The 25057-nt window shown below is 45.5% G+C and overlaps 1 protein-coding gene across 4 annotated transcripts in view; it reads right to left on the bottom strand.

Annotated features, from left to right (window-relative positions):
- Positions 1-25057, bottom strand: part of LOC121580842 (chromodomain-helicase-DNA-binding protein 7) — a 94450-nt gene that overhangs the window by 4245 nt on the left and 65148 nt on the right. For 3 of the 4 annotated variants that reach the window (XM_041895919.2, XM_041895921.2, XM_041895920.2), the window contains exons 22-32: positions 23746-23945; positions 22998-23160; positions 22114-22203; positions 8130-8233; positions 6503-6632; positions 6041-6159; positions 5390-5738; positions 4837-5045; positions 3196-4218; positions 2677-2837; positions 67-300 (exon numbers count right to left, since the gene is read on the bottom strand). In XM_041895919.2, coding sequence (XP_041751853.2) covers positions 67-300; positions 2677-2837; positions 3196-4218; positions 4837-5045; positions 5390-5738; positions 6041-6159; positions 6503-6632; positions 8130-8233; positions 22114-22203; positions 22998-23160; positions 23746-23945 — 2782 coding nt within the window. The remainder of the gene's footprint in view (positions 1-66; positions 301-2676; positions 2838-3195; positions 4219-4836; positions 5046-5389; positions 5739-6040; positions 6160-6502; positions 6633-8129; positions 8234-22113; positions 22204-22997; positions 23161-23745; positions 23946-25057) is intronic. The other variant, XM_045224839.1, reaches the window with a different exon arrangement.

Here is a 25057-nt window from a genome sequence, read left to right as displayed (position 1 = left end):
TCTACCTTGGGAGGGCAGGGATAGAGTCTTCGGTTAGCGGTTTCGGGGGCATAGCTAGCGACTTACATTAACCTGGGGCGAGTGGGTGAGGTCCTCGCTGCCGCTGAAGCTGGTCTGAGCGGCCGCTGCCGTCGACAGTTCAGCCAGGCTCCGCCTCTGCGTGGGGCTTTCAGACACCATGGGGCCGGGGTATCCAGGCAACAGGCCTGGGAAATCAAAGAACTGACGTCGGTTGGCGGGCCACTTGCCCTTGATGACCGCATCACAGATGTTGTCCATGCGATTGATCATCACACGGTCCTGGAAGGTCGAGACAGAGCAGAGATGAATGGGTTAATTCTAGAGAAGGGGTTGGAACTTTTTATACAATCCCACTAGAGGACTGGACAAGTACTTTCATGATGGAGTGAGGTCTGACTTGAACAGGGCTTTTCGCTTGTTTTTCTTTACATAAACTGATTTCTGTGTTATATCAATACAGAACTTAAAGGGATACGTCGGTATTTTGGCAATGAAGCCCTTTATCTACTTCCCCAGAGTCAGATGAACTCGTGGATACCATTTTTACGTCTATACGTGCAGTTGTAGGAAGTCGCTAATGGCAATGACGGGACGTCTATGGTACACTACATTACAAAAGTATGTGGACACCTGCTCGTCGAAAACTTCATTCCAAAATCATGGGCGTTAATATGTAGTTGGTCCCCCCTTTGCTTCTATAACAGCCTCCAGTCTTCTGAGAAGGCTTTCCACTAGATGTTGGAACATTGCATCCATTCAGCCACAAGAGCATTAGTTAGGTTGGGCACTAATGTTGGGCGATTAGGCCTGGCTCGCAGTCGGCGTTCCAATTCATCCCAAAGGTGTTCAATGGGGTTGAGGTCAGGGCTCTGTGTAGGCCAGTCAAGTTCTTCCACACCGATCGACAAACTATTTCTGTATGGACCTCTTTGTGCACAGTGGCATTGTCATGCTGAAACAGGAATGGGCCTTCCCCAAACTGTTGCCTCAAAGTTGGAATCGTCTAGAATGTCATTATATGCTGTGGCATTAAAATTTCCCTTCACTGGAACTAAGGGGCCTAGCCCAAACCATTATTTCTCCTCCAACAAACTTTACAGTTGGCACTATGCATTGGGGTAGGTGGCGTTCTCCTGGCATCCGCCAAACCCAGATTCTTCCGTCGGACTGCCAGATGGTGACGAGTGATACATCACTCCAGAGAATGAGTTTCCGCTGCTCCAGAGTCCAATGGTGGCGAGCTTTATACCACTCCAGCTGACGCTTGGCATTGTGCCTGGTTATCTTAGGCTTGTGTGCGGCTGCTCGGCCATGGAAACCCTTTTCATGAAGCTTCCGACGAACAGTTCTTGTGCGGACGTTGCTTCCAGACGTAGTTTGGAACGCAGTAGTGAGTGTTGCAACAGAGGACAGACGATTTTTACACACTACGTGCTTCAGCACTCGGCGGTCCCGTTACGTGAGTTTGTGTGGCCTTCCACCTCGCGGCTGAGCCGTTGTTGCTCCTAGACGTTTCCACTTCACAATAACAGCACTTACAGTTGACCGGGGCAGCTCTAGCAGGGCAGAAATTTGAGGTGGTGGCATCCTATGACGGTGCCACGTTGAAAGTCACTGAGCTCTTCAGTAAGGCCATTCTATTGCCAATGTTTGTCTATGGAGATTGCATGGCTGTGTGGTTGATTTTATACACCTGTCAGCAATGGGTGTGGCTGATATAGCCTAATCCACTATTTTGAAGGGGTGGCCACATACTTTTGTATATATAGTTGATCTACTAGCATGCTAGCAGTTACGCTAATGCTAGTTAGCAACTTCCTTCAAACTGCACGCGTAGACATAAAAATGATAGCCATGAGTTCACCTGACTCTGGGGAAGAAGATAACGGGCTTCATTGCCAAAATATTGAAGTATCCCTTTAACACTCTGTCCAAGGAGTACTTTATGTACACCGAGTATACCAAACATTAGGAACACCCCCCCTTTGCCCTCAGAACAGCCTCAATTTGTCGGGGCATGGACTCTAAAAGGTGTCGAAAGCGTTCCACAAGGATGCTGGCCCATGTTGACTCCAATGCTTCCCACAGTTGTGTCAAGTTGGCTGGATGTCCTTTGGGTGGTGTACCATTCTTGATACCAAGCAGCGTTGCAGTTCTTGACACAAACCGGTGCGCCTGGCACCTACTACCATACCCCGTTTAAAGCCACTTAAATATTTTGTCTTGCCCATTCACCCTCAATGGCACACATACACAAGCCATGTCTCAATTGTCTCAAGGCTTAAATATCCTTCCTTAACCTGTCTCCTCCCCTTCATCTACAATGATTGAAGTGGATTTAACAAGTGACATCGATAAGGGATCATAGCTTTCACCTGGATTCACCTGGTCAGTCTGTCATGGAAAGATCAGGTGTTCTTAATGTTTTGTACACTGTGTTTATAGTGTGCGCCTACGGTCCACCGACAGTCCCCACAATGTGTGTGTTTTTATGTATTTGAATAAATATGTTAAAAATATATATCTATTTGTATATTTTGTTCTTCAATGGTCAACATGACGTGTGTTTTCATTTGTGTGTTTATATATTTCACAACTACATTAATAAATATGAGAATGTATATCTGACTGAATGTATATACGTTTTCTACCAACCTTAGGCCAGAAGGAGGAGGTGGTTCTCTCCTGGAGGGCCTGGATGGCTGAGGGTTCTCCGTCCTCGGGGCAGAACCCATCGCGGGTCTCGTCTCTGGCAGTGGTGCTCAGTGAGGCGTTGCTCTCCTCGTCAAAGTTCTTCTGCTCCGAGGTGGCGCCCGCTGAAAAACGGCATGTGCTTAGTCAATACCAGCCACAGGAGAATCTACAAATGGCTTCATATATAGTACTTAATACTAGACACAGCAGAATACTACAAGGGCCATACTGTGTGTCCTCAACGCAAGCCTAAGCAGCTTAAGTATACAAATACACAGCCATGTAGTCCTTTCTAAATGCCATCTAAAGAAGACCAACTACACACAGCCACCAACTGTGTTGTGGCTGGCTTCAACATAAAGCAGTAGTTATGAATGATGCACTTGCATGGCCCAACTGTTTATTGTCTAGACTTTTACAGACTCACTTTTCCCTTGTGAAAAGCCTTATTTAAGCAATAGAGTTAGAAGTAGGACCTACCTTCAGCTTGAGAGGACTTCTCAGACTTGTCGTCTTCCTCCATCTTCTCCTCATCCTCCTCTTCGGGGCCTTTCTCAGCCACTGGTTTAGGAGACTTGGGAGACTTGGCTGGGCTTCCTTCTTTCTCCTCTCGCTCTTCCTTCTTGGTTTCCTGGTTTTCTGATGCTTTAGGAGACTCTGGTTTCTCCTGGAATTCTAGCTTTTTGTACTGGTCCTTGGTCTCCTCAGTGGGAGCTTTGTACTCCTCAGGTTTGGCCTCCATGGAAGTCTCTCCGTCAGCATTGGCCTCCATGGAAGTCTCTCCGTCAGCATTGGCCTCCATGGAAGTCTCTCCGTCAGCATTGGCCTCCATGGAAGTCTCTCCGTCAGCATTGGCCTCCATGGAAGTCTCTCCGTCAGCATTGCCGTTGACCTTCATTTTCTCCTCTTTCTCTTTCGCCTCTCCCTTCTCTTCCTCCTCCTTCACCTTCTTGGGAGACCCAGCCTTATCTTCCTTCTCCGCCTCCATTTCTTCCTCCTTGCCTTCGTCTGGTTTCTCGGTTTTAGTACATGGAATGTCGTCGTCACCTTCCTCTTTCATCTCCTTCCCTTCTTCCTCACCTTCCTCCTCTTTGACAGGTAAGGATTTCTCAGCACCAGCAGTAGCTGTGGCCTGCTCAGTGGAGGAGGGAGAAGCAGTGGCGGGAGCTCCATCACGGGGCGGCTGAGGCACCCCAGCCGATCCCCCCTGGGTGAACTTCCTGTGGGCCTCCAGGAAGCCCAGCGCAGGGTCGTTGAGGATGTGGTAGTCAGTGCGGCTCACGCCGTGCTTGGAGGCGCCCAGGAGGAGGTCGCGGTCGTGCCGGCCGCAGTCCCACCACTCAGGCAGGTCTGAACTGGGTTGGCAGAGGCGCAGGCGCTCGCCCAGCAGGGGGTGGGGCAGCACCTGCTCGCGGATGCGGCGCAACAGCTCGATGCGATAGAGGGTGCGCGAGGCGCGCTCCTCCGTGATGGGGTCGATTATCAGGGTAGGGTCTGGGAGCTCTGCCAGACAGAAAAGAGAGTGAGGGAGGAATAAGGTGGGGGGAATAGGGTGGGGGGAATAGGGTGGGGGGAAGAGGGTGGGGGGTAGGTAAGGGAATAAGAGGGTGGGGGTAAGGAGGGGGAGGAAGAGGGTGGGGGGGAAGAGGGTAGGGGAAGGGAGGGGGTGGGGGGAAGGGAGGAAGAGGGTGGGTGTAGGGAGTGAGGGTGGAAGAGGGTGGGGGGTAAGGAGGAAGGGGGGAGGGTGGAAGAGGGTGGGGGGTAAGGAGGAAGGGTGGAAGAGGGTGGGGGTAAGGAGGAAGGGTGGAAGAGGGTGGGGGTAAGGAGGAAGGGGATAGGGAGGGAGGAGGTAGGGAGGGAGGGAGGAAGAGGGTGGGGGGAGGGAGGGAGGAAGAGGGTGGGGGGAGGGAGGGAGGGAGGAAGAGGGTGGGGGTAGGGGGAGAGAGAGAGAGATGGGGAATGGAAAACAGAGGGGATAAAGAGAGAGGTGGTGAGAAAGGAAAATAGTTGTTCATCTGTCTTTTCAGGGAAAGGTCCTTTGCTTTAGCGCAAGCAAATTTAACTATGAGTGAGGGTTGTTGTACGGAGACACATCAGAACTAGATAATTGAGGGCCCTTACCTGTGTTGGCTTTGACCTGCATGCGACACACCCGCTTGCACATGGCCACGAAGGAGAAGTAGTATTTCTCCAGGCTCTCGTCACTCTTCTTGTCCAGCCGGGCGAAGGCCCTGAACTGGGTCCAGTCAAAGCGCTGGCGGTCCGTGTCATAGATCACGCCAAAGGTGGACACCACCCGGTAGAAGTCTGATTCCTCACGCCTGGTCCATCTCAGGGAACGAGACAAGGGAAGGGTTAATCCAACAACCAATGGGACAGAAAGCAATGCATGAGTAGTGTATTGATAAGGAGACTGGAGCATTATGGGTACTGTAGTACATCATGTTAGAAGCATGGCTTCTCAAACAATCGTACAGGAACAGTTGATAGAACTACAAGAAGCTCTCGACTGTAACGCCTTCTATACAGCAGGCTAACAAATTGTACTGTTTATTATACACAAGTGATCATAAACTGTTCATATTGTTTATCTTGTACAGCATGTCATAAGAGATCTGGATGGAAGTGTGCCTATAAAACATCTAATAAATCAAACCATTCAATGTTTCCATACCTCTGACGCCTCTCTTTGAAGAAGGCCCCTCCTTCCGCCAGGAGTGCCGTCGCCTCAGGCATAAAAGCTCCGCCCTTGGCCATATAAGGACTTCCCTCTGCCATGCAGGCTACATCCTCCTGCACGTAGGCCCCTCCTCCATCGGTGACCAGGGAGAAGAGTTGTTCTCGGGGCCGGCGGCGGCGGCGGCCGTCGGGCCGGGCCATGGCCTCCTGGCGGAGCTGCTCCCTCTTGTGCGTGCGCTGGTAGGCCGTGATGAGGCGGCGGAGTCTAGCGGTGAGGACTGAGGCCGCCGGCCAGTACAGACGACACGCCCCTCTGCTGCCTGCTACATTCTCACCTGGTTTAGCTGGGAGGAGAAGGTGGAATATTAGGACTAGGACTACTACATTTGTCTGCATACTGTTGGAGATGATTCTGAAGAGCAACTCTGGTTTCTTTGGATGCGCACATCGGTGGTTTTATATAAAATAGAAATGTTTAAATGAATCATTTAAATGATGGACTGATGGATAGTAAATCCTCTCCTGATTTGTATCAGATTGCTAGCAAATGTTATTTTCAACCTTTTTATTCAACTTATCCCAAATGGTGGTGTTTTGTTATATAATGACAAAGCTAGCCAGCCTAGATCGCCAGTCATCCACTTACATTCACCACTCTCAACGTCCACAGCTTCCTCTTTGTCTTCCAGGGGCGAGTTAGTGAAGTCCTCCATCTCATCTTTAAAGGGCATGCGGAGAGGCTTGTACTCTGGGTCCTCATCCTCTCTGTAGACACAAAGAACCAGGGATGGAGAGAAAGAGAGACAGAAGAGTGAGAAATTAGTCTTCAACTTAAAAACAGAATCAAACAAAGGAGCAGAGAAAAAAAGAGGAACACAGGAAGAGAAAGGCAGAGAAGATGGAAAGATGAGGGAGACAGGAGGCCGGGATAAAAAGGGAGGAACACAGGAAGAGAAAGGCAGAGAAGATGGAAAGATGAGGGAGACAGGAGGCCGGGATAAAAAGAAAAGAGGTGGTGGGAGAGAAAGGATGAAAACATGGAGAGTGAGAGACAGGAGGTCGAAAAGAAAGAGGAGGTGTGGTGGTGAATTTTGGCTGAGTGTCTTACCCCTCCGGACCATCTGCCATCATGTCCGCCCCCCTCTGCTCTGCAGCGATGGCCTTGGCGTCGGGCATGCCCACTCGCTCCAGGAAACACAGCGCAGGGTCAGCACGCATAGAGTTATACTTCTCGTAGCCTGGATAGACAGACAGGAAGAGAGTCAGGAAGATGGAAAAAGACAGGAGAGGATGAGAGAAAATGGGTAAGACAGTGATTGAATTACAGAGTTCAACTTTTCACATCCGGGGAGGAGAAGAGAGGGTGGGTGAGAGATTATTTAATTATTATGACTGGGAATATAAATGCACAGGAACAAGGCCAAGAACTGAGCCCAGTTTGACTGACAATTCAAATGGAAAATATCTAAGCATCAATCATGAAAGATGCAAGACCAAGCCAAAAGGACCCGCTTGCAAACAAATAGTGTTAAAACTAAACCATTATGAAGTTCAGAATCAGAATAAAACCCAACTGCCGTATCCGTATCAAACGGAGATGAAGAGGAGAGAAAACAGAAAGCCCGACCCCAGGGCCCAGATGCAGACAGAGGGCAGCGCCTGTTGGAGTGTGTGTCTGACTGGGTGTCTCAGTGGGTGTGTGTGCAAGAAAATATTTGTGTCTAAGTGTGTGTGTGTGTGCGCCTTTGCCCAAGTGTGTGTGTGCCTTTGCCCAAGTGTGTGTGCGCGTGTGAGCGAACGAGAGAGAGAAGTGCCCGTTGGAGCTGTCCAAGCAGAACAGATTAGAGCCTGCAGATCCCACTAAGCACGGCGGGTGGGAGGAGGGAGAGAAGCACAGGCTGGACAACAGTGAGCAGACCAGACCATCAGCCGCCGCCCTCTCCTTCCATCTCCCCCCTCTCCCCAAAGCCCCCGGCAGAACATCACATTTCAATTAGGATTTATGCGGTGACACATTGTTCCTAACCGCCGCTGCGCCCCGAGCAAAGCGCTAATCATGAGGGGGTTTATAGGCCATCACTCTTCCCTCTCACAGTCCTGGAGAGTGTGTGCGGTGCATGTGAGAGTGTGTGTGTGTGTGTGAGACAGTGTGTGCGGTGCATGAGTGAGTTAGGCAGTGTGTGTTTGTACGGTGTGAGGCAGAGAGCAGCTTCCTCCCCAGGCCTCCCAAGTGAATGAGGATTATGATTAACTATAAGCTAGCTCTATTGTATCTATGTGTGTTTGAGACAGCGCCTGTGTGTGTGTGTGTGTGTGTGTGTGTGTGTGTGCGTGCGCGCGTCAGGGCTGAGGCACGGGGTGGCAATTAGAGAATAATGACAATTATCCCAAATTAATATTAATCACCATCAATACAATTGCCACTACTAGATCATTACAATTCTGTCTTGTAATCTTGTTTGGCACAGTAATACAATTAAAATGGTCCAATCTAAACCAGCTAGATCATACAGAGAAGTGCATCAACCAACTGTGGTGATAAAACACTGGCTAACCATGAACTAGATAGATTAGAACAGGTCCACACACACCTCGACAGCCTCTTCTTGGGCGGCTGGACACGGCCATCAATCAATCTCCTATGGCCATCAATCAATCTCCTGGTGTCTCACAGCCAGCTGTGCTCTGTGGTCGCTATGGGAACACCAGTGAAGCCGAAGCAGCGGGGGGCTTACCGTGTTTGAAGACGCCGATGAGCAGCGATTTGTCTGCCTCGCTGTCCCACCAATCGGCGGGCACCTCAGCGTGGAAAGGCTGAGGGATCCAGATATCCATTTCACTGTGGGCCCAAACCAAGGAGAGGGAAAGAGAGAAAGACAGACAGAGGGGAAAACGGATTAAAATGGTCTAAAATCGGCACGCAATCGCTTAATCTGATGTGTGTCTGTAATAGGCCCCATCTCCAGGCATCTGGGAGGAAATGTGGTCATTAGCCACAATGCTGGAACATCTCGGCAGTGGCCAAATGGCACCCTATTCCCTACATTGTGCACTACTTTTGACCAGAGCCAAAAGTAGTGCACTATAAAGTATATGGAATAGGGTGCCATTTGGGAAGCAGCCCATCATCTGGAAGGAGACCTAGGCAGAGCAGGTCTAACCTTATCACCGCTACACCAAGCCTGCCCTGACGCCTGCAACGCCGTCACCACTACCAGACTGCCTGGACTAATCCAAAACACACACCAACTGGCACATACACACTCTTAGTCACTAACTGCCTGGCACATACACAGGTGAACACACACATACACTACATGACCAAAAGTATGTGGACACCTGCTCGACGAACATCTCTTTACAAAATAATGGACATTAATATGGAGTACGTCCCCCCTTTGCTGCTATAACAGCCTCCACTCTTCTGGGAACGCTTTCCACTAGATGTTTGAACATTGCTGCAGGGACTTGTTTCCATTCAGTCACAAGAGCATTAGTGAGGTCGGGGACTGCTGTTGGGCGATTAGGCCTGGCTCGCAGTCGGCGTTGCAATTCATCCCAAATGCATTCGATGGGGTTGAGGTCAGGACTCTGTGCTAGCCAGTCAAATTCTTCCATACTGATCAACAAACCATTTCTGTATGGACCTCACTTTGTGCACGGGGGCATTGTCATGCTGAAACAGGAAAGGGCCTTCCTCAAACTGTTGCCACAATGTTGGAAGCACAAAATCATCTAGAATGTTGTCATTGTATGCTGTAGCGTTAAGATTTCACTTCACTGGAACTAAGGGGTCTAGCCCAAACCATGAAAAACAGCCCCAGACCATTATTCCTCCTCCAAAATACTTTACAGTTGACACTATACATTGGGGCAGGTAGCGTTCCCCTGGCATCCGCCAAACCCAGATTCATCCATCGGACTGCCAGATGGTGAATCACTCCAGAGAACACGTTTCCACTGCTCCAGAGTCCAATGGCGGCGAGCTTTACACCACCCCAGCCGACGCTTGGCATTGCGCATGGTGCTCTTCGGCTTGTGTGTGGCAAATACTATTTTTACGTGCTACGCGCTTCAGCATCCGACGGTCCCATTCTGTGAGCTTGTGTGGCCTACCACTTCATGGCTGAGCTGTTGTTGCTCCTAGAAGTTTCCACTTCACAATAAGAGCACTTACAGTTGACCGGGGAAGCCCTTTGACAAACTAACTTGTTGAAAAGGTGGCATCCTATGACGGTGCCACGTTGAAAGTCCATTCTATTGCCAATATTTGTCTATGGAGATTGCATGGCTGTCTGATCGATTTTATACACCCAAATCCACTAATTTGAAGGGGTGTCCACACACACACACACATATATACATATATACATATATATATATATATATATATATATATATATATATATATATATATATATATATATATATATATATATATACATATATATATATATATATATATACATATATATAATATAACACACACATATTAAACATACATATATGTATATATTAACATATATATACATATATTAACATATATATGTGTGTATGTGGACCTCTGTAGCTCAATTGGTAGAGCATGGCGCTTGTAACGCCAGGGTAGTGGGTTCGATCCCCGGGACCACCAATACGTAAAAATTTATGCGCACATGACTAAGTCGCTTGGATAAAAGCGTCTGCTAAATGCATATATATATATATATATATATATATATATACATATATATATGTATATAAAAATATTAACACATACATATATGTATATATTAACACATATATATACATATATTAACACATATATATGTGTGTATGTGGACCTCTGTAGCTCAATTGGTAGAGCATGGCGCTTGTAACGCCAGGGTAGTGGGTTCGATCCCCGGGACCACCAATACGTAAAAATTTATGCGCACATGACTAAGTCGCTTTGGATAAAAGCGTCTGCTAAATGGCATATTATTATTATATATATATTAACACATACATATATGTATATATATTAACACATACATATATACAGTGGGGAAAAAAAGTATTTAGTCAGCCACCAATTGTGCAAGTTCTCCCACTTAAAAAGATGAGAGGCCTGTAATTTTCATCATAGGTACACGTCAACTATGACAGACAAATTGAGAAAAAAAATCCAGAAAAATCACATTGTAGGATTTTTAATGAATTTATTTGCAAATTATGGTGGAAAATAAGTATTTGGTCACCTACAAACAAGCAAGATTTCTGGCTCTCACAGACCTGTGACTTCTTCTTTAAGAGGCGCCTCTGTCCTCCACTCGTTACCTATATTAATGGCACCTGTTTGAACTTGTTATCAGTATAAAAAGACACCTGTCCACAACCTCACAGTCACACTCCAAACTCCACTATGGCCAAGACCAAAGAGCTGTCAAAGGACACCAGAAACAAAATTGTAGACCTGCACCAGGCTGGGAAGACTGAATCTGCAATAGGTAAGCAGCTTGGTTTGAAGAAATCAACTGTGGGAGCAATTATTAGGAAATGGAAGACATACAGTGGGGAAAAAAAAGTATTTAGTCAGCCACCAATTGTAAAAGTTCTCCACTTAGAAAAGATGAGAGAGGCCTTTAATTGTTATCATAGGTACGTATCGCTGTACAGACAGACAAAATGAGAAAAAATCCAGAGAAATCACATTGTAGGATTTTTTATGAATTTATTGCAAATTATGGTGGAAAATAAGTATTTGGTCAATAACAAAGTTTCTCAATACTTTGTTTTACCCTTGCTGTTGGCATGACACAATCAAAGCGTTTTCTGAAGTCTTTACTAGGTTTTCACACGACTATTTTGGCCCATTCCTCCATGCAGATCTCCTCTAGAGCAGTGATGTTTTGGGGCTGTCGGCTGGGCAACACGGACTTTCAACTCCCTCAAATATTTTCTGGGGTTGAGATCTGGAGACTGGCTAGGCCACTCCAGGACCTTGAAATGCTTCTTACGAAGCCACTCCTTCGTTGCCCAGGCAGTGTGTTTGGGATCATTGTCATGCTGAAAGCCCAGCCACGTTTCATCTTCAATGCCCTTGCTGATGGAAGGAGGTTTTCACTCAAAATCTCAGCCGACATGGCCCCATTCATTCTTTCGCCTTTAACGGATCAGTCGTCCTGGTCCCTTTGCAGAAAAACAGCCCCAAAGCATGAGTGTTTCCACCCCCATGCTTCACAGTAGGTATGGTGTTCTTTGGATGCAACTCAGCATTCTTTGTCCTCCAAACACGGCGAGTTGAGTTTTTACCAAAAAGTTATATTTTGGTTTCATCTGACCATATGACATTCTCCCAATCCTCTTCTGGATCATCCAAATGCACTCTAGCAAACTCAGACGGGCCTGGACATGTACTGGCTTAAGCAGGGGGACACGTCTGGAACTGCTGGATTTGAGTCCCTGGCGGCGTAGTGTGTTACTGATGGTAGGCACATGTTTACTTTGGTCCCAGCTCTCTGCAGGTCATTCACTAGGTCCCCTGTGTGGTTCTGGGATTTTTGCTCACCGTTCTTGTGATAATTTTGACCCCACGGGTGAGATCTTGCGTGGAGCCCCAGATCGAGGGAGATTATCATGTGACTTGTATGTCTTCCATTTCCTAATAATTGCTGCCACAGTTGATTTCTTCAAACCAAGCTGCTCACCTATTGCAGATTCAGTCTTCCCAGCCTGGTGCAGGTCTACAATTTAGTTTTTGGTGTCCTTTGACAGCTCTTTGGTCTTGGCCATAGTGGAGTTTGGAGTGTGACTGTTTGAGGTTGTGGACAGGTGTCTTTTATACTGATAACAAGTTCAAACAGGTGCATTAATACAGGTAACGCGAGTGGAGGACAGAGGAGCCTCTTAAAGAAGAAGTTACAGGTCTGTGAGAGCCAGAAATCTTGCTTGTTTGTAGGTGACCAAATACTTATTTTTCCACCATAATTTGCAATAAATCTCATTTAAAATCCTACAGTGTGATTTTCTGGATTTTTTTCTTAATTTGTCTGTCATAGTTGACGTGTACCTAATGATGAAAATTACAGGCCTCTCTCATCTTTTTTAAGTGGGAGAACTTGCACAATTGGTGGCTGACTAAATACTTTTTTCCCACTGCTACAAGACCACTGATAATCTCCCTCGATCTGGGGTCAAAATGATCACAAGAACAGTGAGCAAAAATCCCAGAACCACACGGGGGGACCTATTGAATGACCTGCAGAGAGTTGGGACCAAAGTAACAAAGCCTACCATCAGTAACACACTACGCCGCCAGGGACTCAAATCCTGTAGTGCCAGACATGTCCCCCTGCTTAAGCCAGTACATGTCCAGGCCCGTCTGAAGTTTGCTAGAGTGCATTTGGATGATCCAGAAGAGGATTGGGAGAATGTCATATGGTCAGATGAAACCAAAATAGAACGTTTTGGTAAAAACTCAACTCGTCGTGTTTGGAGGACAAAGAATGCTGAGTTGCATCCAAAGAACTCCATACCTACTGTGAAGCATGGGGGTGGAAACATCATGCTTTGGGGCTGTTTTTCTGCAAAGGGACCAGGACGACTGATCCGTGTAAAGGAAAGAATGAATGGGGCAATGTATCGTGAGATTTTGAGTGAAAACCTCCTTCCATCAGCAAGGGCATTGAAGATGAAACGTGGCTGGGTCTTTCAGCATGACAATGATCCCAAACACACCGCCCGGGCAACAAGGAGTGGCTTCGTAAGAAGCATTTCAAGGTCCTGGAGTGGCCTAGCCAGTCTCCAGATCTCAACCCCATAGAAAATCTTTGGAGGGGAGTTGAAAGTCTGTGTTGCCCAGCGACAGCCCCAAAACATCACTGCTCTAGAGGAGATCTGCATGGAGGAATGGGCCAAAATACCAGCAACAGTGTGTGAAAACCTTGTGAAGACTTACAGAAAACGTTTGACCTGTGTCATTGCCAACAAAGGGTATATAACAAAGTATTGAGAAACTTTTGTTATTGACCAAATACTTATTTTCCACCATAATTTGCAAATAAATTCATTAAAAATCCTACAATGTGATTTTCTGGATTTTTTTCTTCTAATTTTGTCTGTCATAGTTGACGTGTACCTATGATGAAAATTACATACACATATATACACACATACATAAATAAATACATACATATACACACACATATACATACATACAGCTGCGGAAAAAATTAAGAGACCACTGCAAAATTATCAGTTTCTCTGGTTTTACTATTTATAGGTATGTGTTTGGGTAAAAATAACATTTTTGTTTTATTCTATAAACTACTGATAACATTTCTCCCAAATTCCCCCCAAAAGTATTGTCATTTAGAGCATTTATTTGCAGAAAATGACAACTGGTAAAACAAACAAAAAAGATGCAGTGTTGTCAAACCTTGAATAATGCAAATAAAATAAGATCGTGTTTTCATTTTTAAACAACACAATAGTAATGTTTTAACTTAGGAAGACTTCAGAAATCAATATTTCATGGAATAACCCTGATTTTCAATCACAGCTTTCATGCGTTTTGGCATGCTCTCCACCAGTCTTTCACATTGATGTTGGGTGACTTTATGCCACTCCTGTCGCACAAATTCAAGCAGCTCGGCTTGGTTTGATGGCATGTGACCATCCACCTTCCTCTTGATCACATTCCAGAAGTTTTCAATTTGGTTCAGGTCTGGAGATTGGGCTGGCCATGACAGGGTCTTGATCTGGTGGTCCTCCATCCACACCTTGATTGACCTGGCTGTGTGGCATGGCGCATTGTCCTGCTGGAAAAACCAATCCTCAGAGTTGGGGAACAATGTCAGAGCAAAAGGAAGCAAGTTCTTCCAGGTCAACCTTGTACGTGGCTTGATTCATGCGTCCTTCACAAAGACAAATCTGCCCGATTCCAGCCTTGCTGAAGCACCCCCAGATCATCACCGATCCTCCACCAAATTTCACAGTGGGTGTGAGACACTGTGGCTTGTAGGCCTCTCCAGGTCTCCATCTAACCATTAGACGACCAGGTGTTGGGCAAAGCTGAAAATTGGACTCATCAGAGAAGGTGAGCTTACTCCAGTCCTCTACGTCCAATCCTTATGGTCTTTTGCAAACCTCAGCCTGGCTCTTCTTTGCTTTTCATTGATGAAGGGCTTTTTTCTAGCTTTGCACGACTTCAGCCCTGCCCCTAGGAGCCTGTTTCGAACCGTCCTCGCTGTGCACTTCACCCCAGCTGCCGTTTGCCATTATTTTTGTAGGTCACTTGATGTCATCCTACGGTTGTTGAGTGACATTCGAATGAGTTGGCGGTCATCCCGGTCAGTAGAGAGTCGTTTTCGCCCTCTGCCGGTCTGTAGCTTTGTTGTCCCCAATGTCTGCTGCTTGACCTTGTTCTTATGAAGCGCCGTCTTTGACATTTTAAGGATGGAAGCAACCTGATGCTCACTGTATCCCTCTGCCAGTAAAGCCAGAATTGAACCCTTCTTTTCCTCACTCAAAACGTTCCTTTTCAACTCTTTTGGCATGGTCAATAGTTATTTTTTGATTAATATTACTTTTGAGGTACTATTAGCACTGTTTTTGCCAGACACTGGAATGGAATGGCTGTCATACATGTAGAGATGCTGATTTAAGAAAAATGTGCAGTGGTCTCTTAATTTTTTCCATGGAGAGATATATATATATATATATATATATATATATACACACACACACACACACACACACACACACACAGTTGAAGTCGGAAGTTTACATACACTTCGGTTGGAGTCATTAAAACTCGTTTTTCAACCACTCCACAAATTTCTTGTTAAACTATAGTTTGGCAAGTTGGTTAGGACATCTACTTTGTGCATGACACAAGTAATTTTTACAACAATTGTTTACAGACAGATTATTTCACTGTATCACAATTCCAGTGGGTCAGAAGTTTACATACACTAAGTTGACTGTGCCTTTAAACAGCTTGTAAAATTCCTGAAAATGTCATGGCTTTAGAAGCTTCTGATAGGTTAATAGGCTCTATGCACGCATCACTTCCGCATTGGCGTAAGGATGCTTGGGCATTTCCGGTAAAAAAACATTAGACAGTGACAGTAGACCGTTATGATGGCAGAGATGAAGTTTACAAGGTGTTTGCTGGAGTTGCCTAAAGTATCTGTTAATGATATACGGAGGGTCGTCCGGACATCCAGTACGACACCACGTAACAAACTGGATAAAGGCTTCAAATTTTACGTTTCTTATTTTCTTTGCAACTTTGAAGGTAATATGCTAACGCTAGCTAGCCTGAGCTAGAAGCCTTGCTTTGGTGTTTTAAGTCATGAGTCCGTCCTGCTTCAGGTTAATCATGCTTTAAATAAAGTTTAATCATGTGTATATACCTCTCACTTCATGTGTTTGTACTTTTATGAAAGTATCAGGTAAAAACAGGGCTACAAATGAGATCTCTGTGAGAGCCCACTGCTACCGCTCAATGAAGAAAATAAAGCCACCACACCAGCTGAGAGTAGGACTAGATTAAGTGACACGTTCAAAGTTCTGTTTAATGTTACCACAGCTTTGATTGCCATTGCTAAGAGAACACTTTAGAACTTTAGTGGTTTTCACGATAGCTGAACAGTGGTAGCCTAATACAGACCAGGGTAGCTGAGTGGGAATTGCCATGCTTTGTTGTTGGGTCTGTTGTAAACAAATTGGAGTTTGGTTTGAAATGTAAACAATAATGAGATGATTACTACTTTTTCCTGACTTGATGACTGCAATGACAGTAACATATTCCACTCAGCTATTCTTCAAACTGCTGATGTTCTACTCAAAACTGTCCTGTCATCTTTACTTCTTTCTTTATAAACACATGGCCCAACTTCCTTGCTTTTGTACTTGATGTTTCTACTTTTCAAGAGGAATTAGGAGCAAAACCTTCACTCTACTGTTGTTATTGGTACTAGGCTACAATGTTGCGCCACTCACCTACTGCTCTGCCAATACTGTTTGAAGGTAGGTAAATGGCACAAGACAATAGGTAAGTGGTGGGAGACAGTATAGCCAAGTGGTGCAAGACAGTAGGAAAGTGATGCAGAAAGCACAAAAGTGACACGAGACAGTAGATAAGTTGCTTACACCAGTAAAAAGTAGAAAGACCAAGTTTTGCTCCTACTCCTGCTGCTGTAGACCCTCGTCTTTCAAAACCCATTAAATTATGCTTCTGTGTATTTCAGATGACATTGTGTGATTCACAGCCAGTTGTGCTTGTTAAAAGCTACTGTTCCTGTGTGGCTGGGTGTGGGATATGCAATCATTTGGTTGCATTACTATATCAGACTGCCCATTACTCTGAATGTGGCATGTCTGTCGTCCCTCCTGTACTTTCGTGCACTGAAACAGAGCAGAAGTAGCATAAACCACGAACAATGGTTTGTATCATTTCAATACCAGACAGTTGTGTCACATGCATACTAGCATCTCTCCTAATACCATCTCATAAATAAATAGGGAGTGAAGCCAGGACCTGTGGATGCCATGGTTGTAGTGAAGCCCAAACCAGATGCTATTCCGGCAAGCGGAATTAGGTATGCAGAGTCCAATTAAATAGGCAGACTACAATGTGTTGCAAAATAAATGTTATTAATTGCTGTTCGATGTCTAGAAGATGGCTGGAAGAGCTGTCATCCCGTTTTTGAAAGGACACTTTCGTACGTTTACACGTCATCGTGTTATAAGTCAAGACGAAGTATTACAAGTAAAAACATTAACATAAACATTAAGATAAACAACAACAACGAAAATTTTGGATGTTTTTGACGACAAGCATTCAATGCTAGCATACGGTAGCACAGCATTCTACGATAACCGGAAGTTTACATCCATCCTGAGATTTAACCGGAAATACGTCATGCTCGCCTGTGCATAACGCCTATTGACATCATTTGAGTCAATTGGAGGTGTACCTGTGGATGTATTTCAAGGCCTACCTTCAAACTCAGTGCCTCTTTGCTTGACATCATGGGAAAACCAAAATAAAATCAGCCAAGACCAATTGTAGACCTCCACAAGTCTGGTTCATCCATGGGAGCAATTTCCAAATGCACCACGTTCATCTGTATAAACAATAGTACGCAAGTATAAACACCATGGGACCACGCAGCCGTCATACCACTCAGGAAGGAGACGTACTTTGGTGCGAAAGGTGCAAATCAATCCCAGAACAACAGCAAAGGACCTTGTGAAGAAGCTGGAGGAAACCGGTAAAAAAAGTATCTATATCCACAGTAAAACAAGTTCTATATTGACATAACCTGAAAGACTGCTCAGCAAGGAAGAAGCCACTGCTCCAAAACCGCCATAAAAACTCCAGACTACGGTTTGCAACTGCACATGGGGACAAAGATCGTACTTTTTGGAGAATGTCCTCTGGTCTGATGAAACAAAATAGAACTGTTTGGCCATAATGACCATCGTTATGTTTGGAGGAAAAAGGGGGTTGCTTGCAAGCCGAAGAACACCATCCCAACCGTGAAGCACGGGTGTAGCAGCATCATGCTGTGGGGGTGCTTTGCTGCAGGAGGGACTGGTGCACTTCACAAAATAGATGGCATCATGAGGAAGGGAAATTATGTGGATATATTGAAGCAACAGCTCAAGACATCAGTCAGGAAGTTAAAGCTTGGTCGCAAATGGGTCTTCCAAATGGATAATGACCCCAAGCATACTTCCAAAGTTGTGACAAAACGGCTTAAGGACAACAAAGTCAAGGTATTGGAGTGGCCATCACAAAGCCCTGGCCTCAATCCTATAGAACATTTGTAGGCAGAACTGAAAAGGCCCGTGCGAGCAAGGAGGCTTACAAACCTGACTCAGTTACACCAGCTCTGTTAGGAGGAATGGGCCAAAATTCACCCAACTCATTGTGGGAAGCTTGTGGAAGGCTACCCGAAACATTTGACCCAAGTTAAACAATTTAAAGGCAATGCTACCAAATACTAATTGAGTGTATGTAAACTTCTGACCCACTGGGAATGTGATGAAATAAATAAAAAGCTGAAATAAATAATTCTCTCTACTCTATTATTCTGACATTTCACATTCTTAAAATAAATTGGTGATCCTAACTGACCTAAGACAGGGAATTCTTACTAGGATTAAATGTCAGGAATTGTGAAAAACTGAGTTTAAATGCATTTGGCTAAGGTGTATGTAAACTTCCGACTTCAACTGTACATACATACATTTTAGTCATTTAGTAGACGCTCTTATCCAGAGTGACTTACAGTTAGTGAGTGCATACATTTTCATACTGGCCCCCCGTGGGAAACGAACCCACAACCCTGGCGTTGCAAGCGCCATGCTCTACCAACTGAGCTACATGGGATATACACACATATATATACATATATATATATATATATATATATATATATATATATATATATACACACACATACATACATACATACATACATACACACACACACACACACACACACACACTACCATTCCAAAGTTTGGGGTCACTTAGAAATTTCGTTTTTTTGTCCATTAAAATAACATCAAATTGATCAGAAATACAGTAAAGACATTGTTAATGTTGTAAATGGTTATTGTAGCTGGAAACTAAAAAAATTTTTTTAATGGAATATCTACATAGGCGTACAGAGGCCCATTATCAGCAACCATCAGTCCTATGTTCCAATGGCACATTGTGTTTGCTAATCCAAGTTTATCATTTTAAAAGGCTAATTGATCATTAGAAAACCCTTTTGAAATTCTGTTAGCACAGCTGAAAACTGTTGTGCTGATTAAAGAAACAATAAAACTGGCCTTCTTGAGACTAGTTGAGTATCTGGAGCATCAGCAATTGTGGGTTCGATTACAGGCTCAAAATGGCCAGAAACAAATAACTTTCTTCTGAATCTCGTAAGTCTATTCTTGTTCTGAGAAATGAAGGCTATTCTATGCGAGAAATTGCCAAGAAACTGAAGATCTTGTACAACGCTGTGTACTACTCCCTTCACAGAACAGCGCAAACTGGTTCTAACCAGAATAGAAAGAGTGGGAGGCCCTGGTGCACAACTGAGCAAGAGGACAAATACATTAGTGTCTAGTTTGAGAAACAGGCGCCTCACAGGTCCTCAACTGGCAGCTTCATTAAATAGTACCCGCAAAACACCAGTCTCAACGTGAAGAGGCGACTCCGGTATGCTGACCTTCTAGGCAGAGTTGCAAAGAAAAAGCCATATCTCAGACTGCCCATCTTAATCTTTTCTTTTTATTGGCCATTCTGAGATATGGCTTTTTCTTTGCAACTCTGCCTAGAAGTTCAGCAACCCGGAGTCGCCTCTTCACTGTTGACGTTGAGATTTCTCGCATGGAATAGCCTTAATTTCTCAGAACAAGAATAGACTGATGAGTTTCAGATAAAAGTTATTTGTTTCTGGCCATTCTGAGCCTGTAATCGAACCCACAATTGCTGATGCTCCAGATATTCAACTAGTCTCAAGGAGGCCAGTTTTATTGCTTCTTTAAATCAGCACAACAGTTTTCAGCTGTGCTAACATAATTGCAAAAGGGTTTTAAAATGATACACTTGGATTAGCAAACACAACGTGCCATTGGAACACAGGACTGATTGTTGCTGATAATGGGCCTCTGTACGCCTATGTACAGTGGGGAAAAAAAGTATTTAGTCAGCCACCAATTGTGCAAGTTCTCCCACTTAAAAATATGAGAGAGGCCTGTAATTTTCATCATAGGTACATGTCAACTATGACAGACAAAATGAGAAAATAAATTCCAGAAAATCACATTGTAGGATTTTTTATGAATTTATTTGCAAATTATGGTGAAAAATAAGTATTTGGTCAATAACAAAAGTTTCTCAATACTTTGTTGTATACCCCTTGTTGGCAATGACACAGGTCAAACGTTTTCTGTAAGTCTTCACAAGGTTTTCACACACTGTTGCTGGTATTTTGGCCCATTCCTCCATGCAGATCTCCTCTAGAGCAGTGATGTTTTGGGGGCTGTCGCTGGGCAACACGGACTTTCAACTCCCTCCAAAGATTTTCTATGGGGTTGAGATCTGGAGACTGGCTAGGCCACTCCAGGACCTTGAAATGCTTCTTACGAAGCCACTCCTTCGTTGCCCGGGAGGTGTGTTTGGGATCATTGTCATGCTAAAAGACCCAGCCACGTTTCATCTTCAATGCCCTTGCTGATGGAAGGAGGTTTTCACTCAAAATCTCACGATACATGGCCCCATTCATTCTTTCCTTTACACGGATCAGTCGTCCTGGTCCCTTTGCAGAAAAACAGCCCCAAAGCATGAAGTTTCCACCCCCATGCTTCACAGTAGGTATGGTGTTCTTTGGATGCAACTCAGCATTCTTTGTCCTCCAAACACGACGAGTTGAGTTTTTACCAAAAAGTTCTATTTTGGTTTCATCTGACCATATGACATTCTCCATATCCTCTTCTGGATCATCCAAATGCACTCTAGCAAACTTCAGACGGGCCTGGACATGTACTGGCTTAAGCAGGGGGACACGTCTGGCACTGCAGGATTTGAGTCCCTGGCGGCGTAGTGTGTTACTGATGGTAGGCTTTGTTACTTTGGTCCCAGCTCTCTGCAGGTCATTCACTAGGTCCCCCCGTGTGGTTCTGGGATTTTTGCTCACCGTTCTTGTGATCATTTTGACCCCACGGGGTGAGATCTTGCGTGGAGCCCCAGATCGAGGGAGATTATCAGTGGTCTTGTATGTCTTCCATTTCCTAATAATTGCTCCCACAGTTGATTTCTTCAAACCAAGCTGCTTACCTATTGCAGATTCAGTCTTCCCAGACTATTTTGTTTCTGGTGTCCTTTGACAGCTCTTTGGTCTTGACCATAGTGGAGTTTGGAGTGTGACTGTTTGAGGTTGTGGACAGGTGTCTTTTATACTGATAACAAGTTCAAACAGGTGCCATTAATACAGGTAACGAGTGGAGGACAGAGGAGCCTCTTAAAGAAGAAGTTACAGGTCTGTGAGAGCCAGAAATCTTGCTTGTTTGTAGGTGACCAAATACTTATTTTCCACCATAATTTGCAAATAAATTCATTAAAAATCCTACAATGTGATTTTCTGGATTTTTTTTTCTCAATTTGTCTGTCATAGTTTACGTGTACCTATGATGAAAATGACAGGCCTCTCATCTTTTCAAGTGGGAGAACTTGCACAATTGGTGGCTGACTAAATACTTTTTTCCCCCACTGTAGATATTCCACTAGAAATCAGCCGTTTCCAGCTACAATAGCCAGTTACAGTAATGACATTGTTAATGTTGTATTTCTCATCAATTTTATGTTATTTTAATGGACAAAAAAAATTGATTTTCTTTCGAAAACAAGGACATTTCTAAGTGACCCCAAACTTTTGAACGGTAGTGTATATAGTGTATATGTGCAAACACGCACACTAACTGGCACGTATATGCACGCACACAATAACATTTTAACTATTCAGCGAATAGCCTCAGACGCCATCAATATGGAGCACACATTTCTGCATTATACATGCATGCACATCTGGGTGAGGGGCGGAACGAGGGGAGGGGAGGAAGAGGGGGACGGGGGGATGGAAGAGGGAATATAAAGCAGGCAGGAGCTTGGGAGTGTTGGAGGGAGAGATAAAGGGATGGAGGAAGGAGAGAAGAGGAAGGAGAGGAAGGAGGAGCATGGATGCCAACCTTGAGTCTGTTCCCTCTAGGATCCTGTCGGCGTGGTCACCGATGACTTCCTGTCGCAGATAGTAGAGCATACGGACCCTCAGGAGAACTCTGTGGGAGGGAAAGAGAGAGAGACAGGAAATAGGGAGAGAGAGAGACAGGAAAGAGGGGGAGGAGAGAGAGAGGAAAGAGGGGGAGGAGAGAGACGGGCAAGAGAAAGAAGAGGGGGGGATAAAAAAAAGAAGGAAAGAGTGAGTGTTTAACTCTGGTCCTGTGCACGTGTGCCAGCAGCAGTAGCTGGGTAGAGCGGGTAGCAGCGACGGTAGCGGCTCTTTGGCACGAACCCCTGCCCATCCATCACGCTGCCAGGCCTGATTAGCCACGCTGCGCACCAGCCCCCGCGCCTGACAGATGGCACCACATAATCACCCCTGTGTGTGCTGCCTTTCACCCGCTTCCAACAGGTCTGCCTGGCACCTGGCCTGGCGCCAGCCTCGGCCCAAAAAACCTGGCCGTCGCAAAATCTCCCCAACAACAGCAGAGTAGAAAGAAGAGTGGAGAGGAGAAGAAGAGTTGTGGCCAAGGAAGGAGGAAAGTAAATAGGACACTGCCTAGAACGAAACAAAAGACTGAAGTGAAAAGTGTGTGTGTTGGTGTGTGTCACTAGCAGCTAACTCATGTGAAATAGGATTACTGGGGGCTGTGGACAGGAACTGTGTGTTTTAAATGAAACCACCAACTACCAATGGTGGGTTGGCCTATCCATGTATGGAAACCTGGGTGGTTTGTGTTTGGTTTGAGGTCAGAGGGTTGACCAATGGCTCGCTTGTTCTTGTGGTGTTTGAAGAACGACAGTGTTGGGGTTAGAGGTCAGGATTTGGGGTTGAAGTTTAGAAGTGACTTACTTGTTACAGTGGTGTTTGAGGTGTCTCTTGTAGCTGTCCTCCTGCAGTAGCAGGTCAGGGTTACAGCTGGCAAGCCACTCTGCCCTGGGGAGCTGGGGAGGAGCAGGCGGGGCTGGTTTCCCCTTTTTCCCCTTACGACCCCGTGGTACTGGAGTAGACAGACCTACAGGAGAGGGGGGAGCACAGCAATGGTCAGACACACACACAGGTTTAATATTTGTCAAATTCAGATGACATCTTTAAACAAGAGACCTGGGTTGGACAAGTCTAGTATCAGCAAAGATTGTATTATTTATTTAAACAATTTATTTGAAATGGCTATTTGCAAACTATAATTGAAAACAACAGCAATGAATTGGGCCAATTGGAGTCCATGTTGGGACAAAAACCTTTTTTTTTTAACCAATCAGACTCTAGCGTTGGGTTCTGAGTGAAACCAATGAGGATCAAGGTCAAACAAGTCATACAATTAAGTTCAGAATCTGAACCAGTTCAAACTAGACACAATGTTAGAGCAAGGTCAGGTCAGGAGGAGTTGTGGGAGTGAGTGAGGGAGGGACTTAAGTGGTGGGACTGTCAAAAATCCTATGGAATTCAATGGATGTTAATTCACTCTACTCCTACAGCGGGCTATTGGGAAGGACTTGTGGAGCAGTTGGTGAGGGTGTTACTGTGAGAGAGTGAATGGAAAGTGTGTGTTGGTTATGTTGTAGCTAAGCTACGGTTGTGTTGCGGTAGGGATACATACCGGAGTGGTTGGTGAGCGTGCGACTCTGTCCGTCCTCAGAGGGCGTGATGAGGTCCCAGATGAAGCTCTTGATGTTCTCGTCGCCGCGGTAGTGCAGCAGGCAATAGGCCAGCAGGGCTCGGCAGATGGTCTCCACGTCTTGCTCCTGCAGGGGCCGCTTGAAACGCCCGCGGGACAGGATGTCTCCCCAGCGACCCCACCTAGAAGGGAGGGAACGGGGGGGTCGGAGTAGGATAGAAAGACAGTGATGGAGAAAAGGGTGAAGGAGAGGAGAAGGGTGAAGGAGAGAAAAAGGGCGTAGAGAGTAAGGCGGCGAGAGGGAAAGAAAGAGGGAGCGAGGGATAGAAATGATAAGGAAAGAGGCATGAGGAAGAGAGAAGAGGGGAGCGAGAGGGAGGTGGGAGAAGTATTTAGTCAGTGTCACGAGTATTATAATTTATCCCGATGATTCACATTTACAGTCTGAGGCTGGGAGGTTTCATATTGTCATATTCCTCCCCACCCACCCACCAACCACTACAGTAAATGAAGAGAGGAGGGGAGGGGTAGGTATGAATGGGGCTGTGTTGTCATGTCTGGCGCTCTGAATTTCAACCATGGTCCAATGTCACACTGATCTGATTCCGTGACCCCGTTCGTTCATGACCGCACACTCAACCGACATCACATCTCACTACCGTGGGTGACCCAGAGAAGAACACCAACATGTGACAACCGACCGAAGACTCGTCTCTCCCTAAACGCTTCTACACGACGGTGAGATAACCCTAGTTGACATGCAGCCCACTAACACCCAAATTCTAGGAGTGTGTGCTTTTGGGTCGAGGGAGACTAGGTCTGGGTTAGGGAGATACAGAGAGGGAGGGAGTCAATGGCAGCAGCGTCATTTGAGGGGGAAGAGTCCTCAGACGTGATGGCTCCATAATTTGCCCTACAGCCAAGGGGTCTAGACAGCAGTCGAGTCGGTCGCATGGTGAAAAACAACCCCACTGCTGGTCAGACGTGGTTGGTGCGTGCAGCCAGCCGTGATCTGTTGCTGCAGATGGCAGCCAGGCACGGCGACTAATGAGTGTGTGTGTATGTATGAATACGTGTCGGGTCACTGTGTGTGTTGGGTCATTATAGGAGTGCAAGCAAGATCGATCTGGGCTTGTGCGCGTGCAGGCATGTTTAATGGTCCCATGCGTGTGTATGTTAAAATTACCCTACATGTGAGTGTACCAACATCAGCACTCTGTGGCCATTATTTCCACCCAGACCACCGCAGCATGTGTTCAGCCACAGAGGCAAGCACACATCCTCAACCTCAACA

This window comes from Coregonus clupeaformis, chromosome 14 (assembly GCF_020615455.1).
Source record: "Coregonus clupeaformis isolate EN_2021a chromosome 14, ASM2061545v1, whole genome shotgun sequence".
Taxonomy (NCBI): Eukaryota; Metazoa; Chordata; class Actinopteri; order Salmoniformes; family Salmonidae; genus Coregonus; species Coregonus clupeaformis.
The sequence above is the reverse complement of the archived record's forward strand: the minus strand, read 5'-3'. Positions and strand labels throughout refer to the sequence as shown.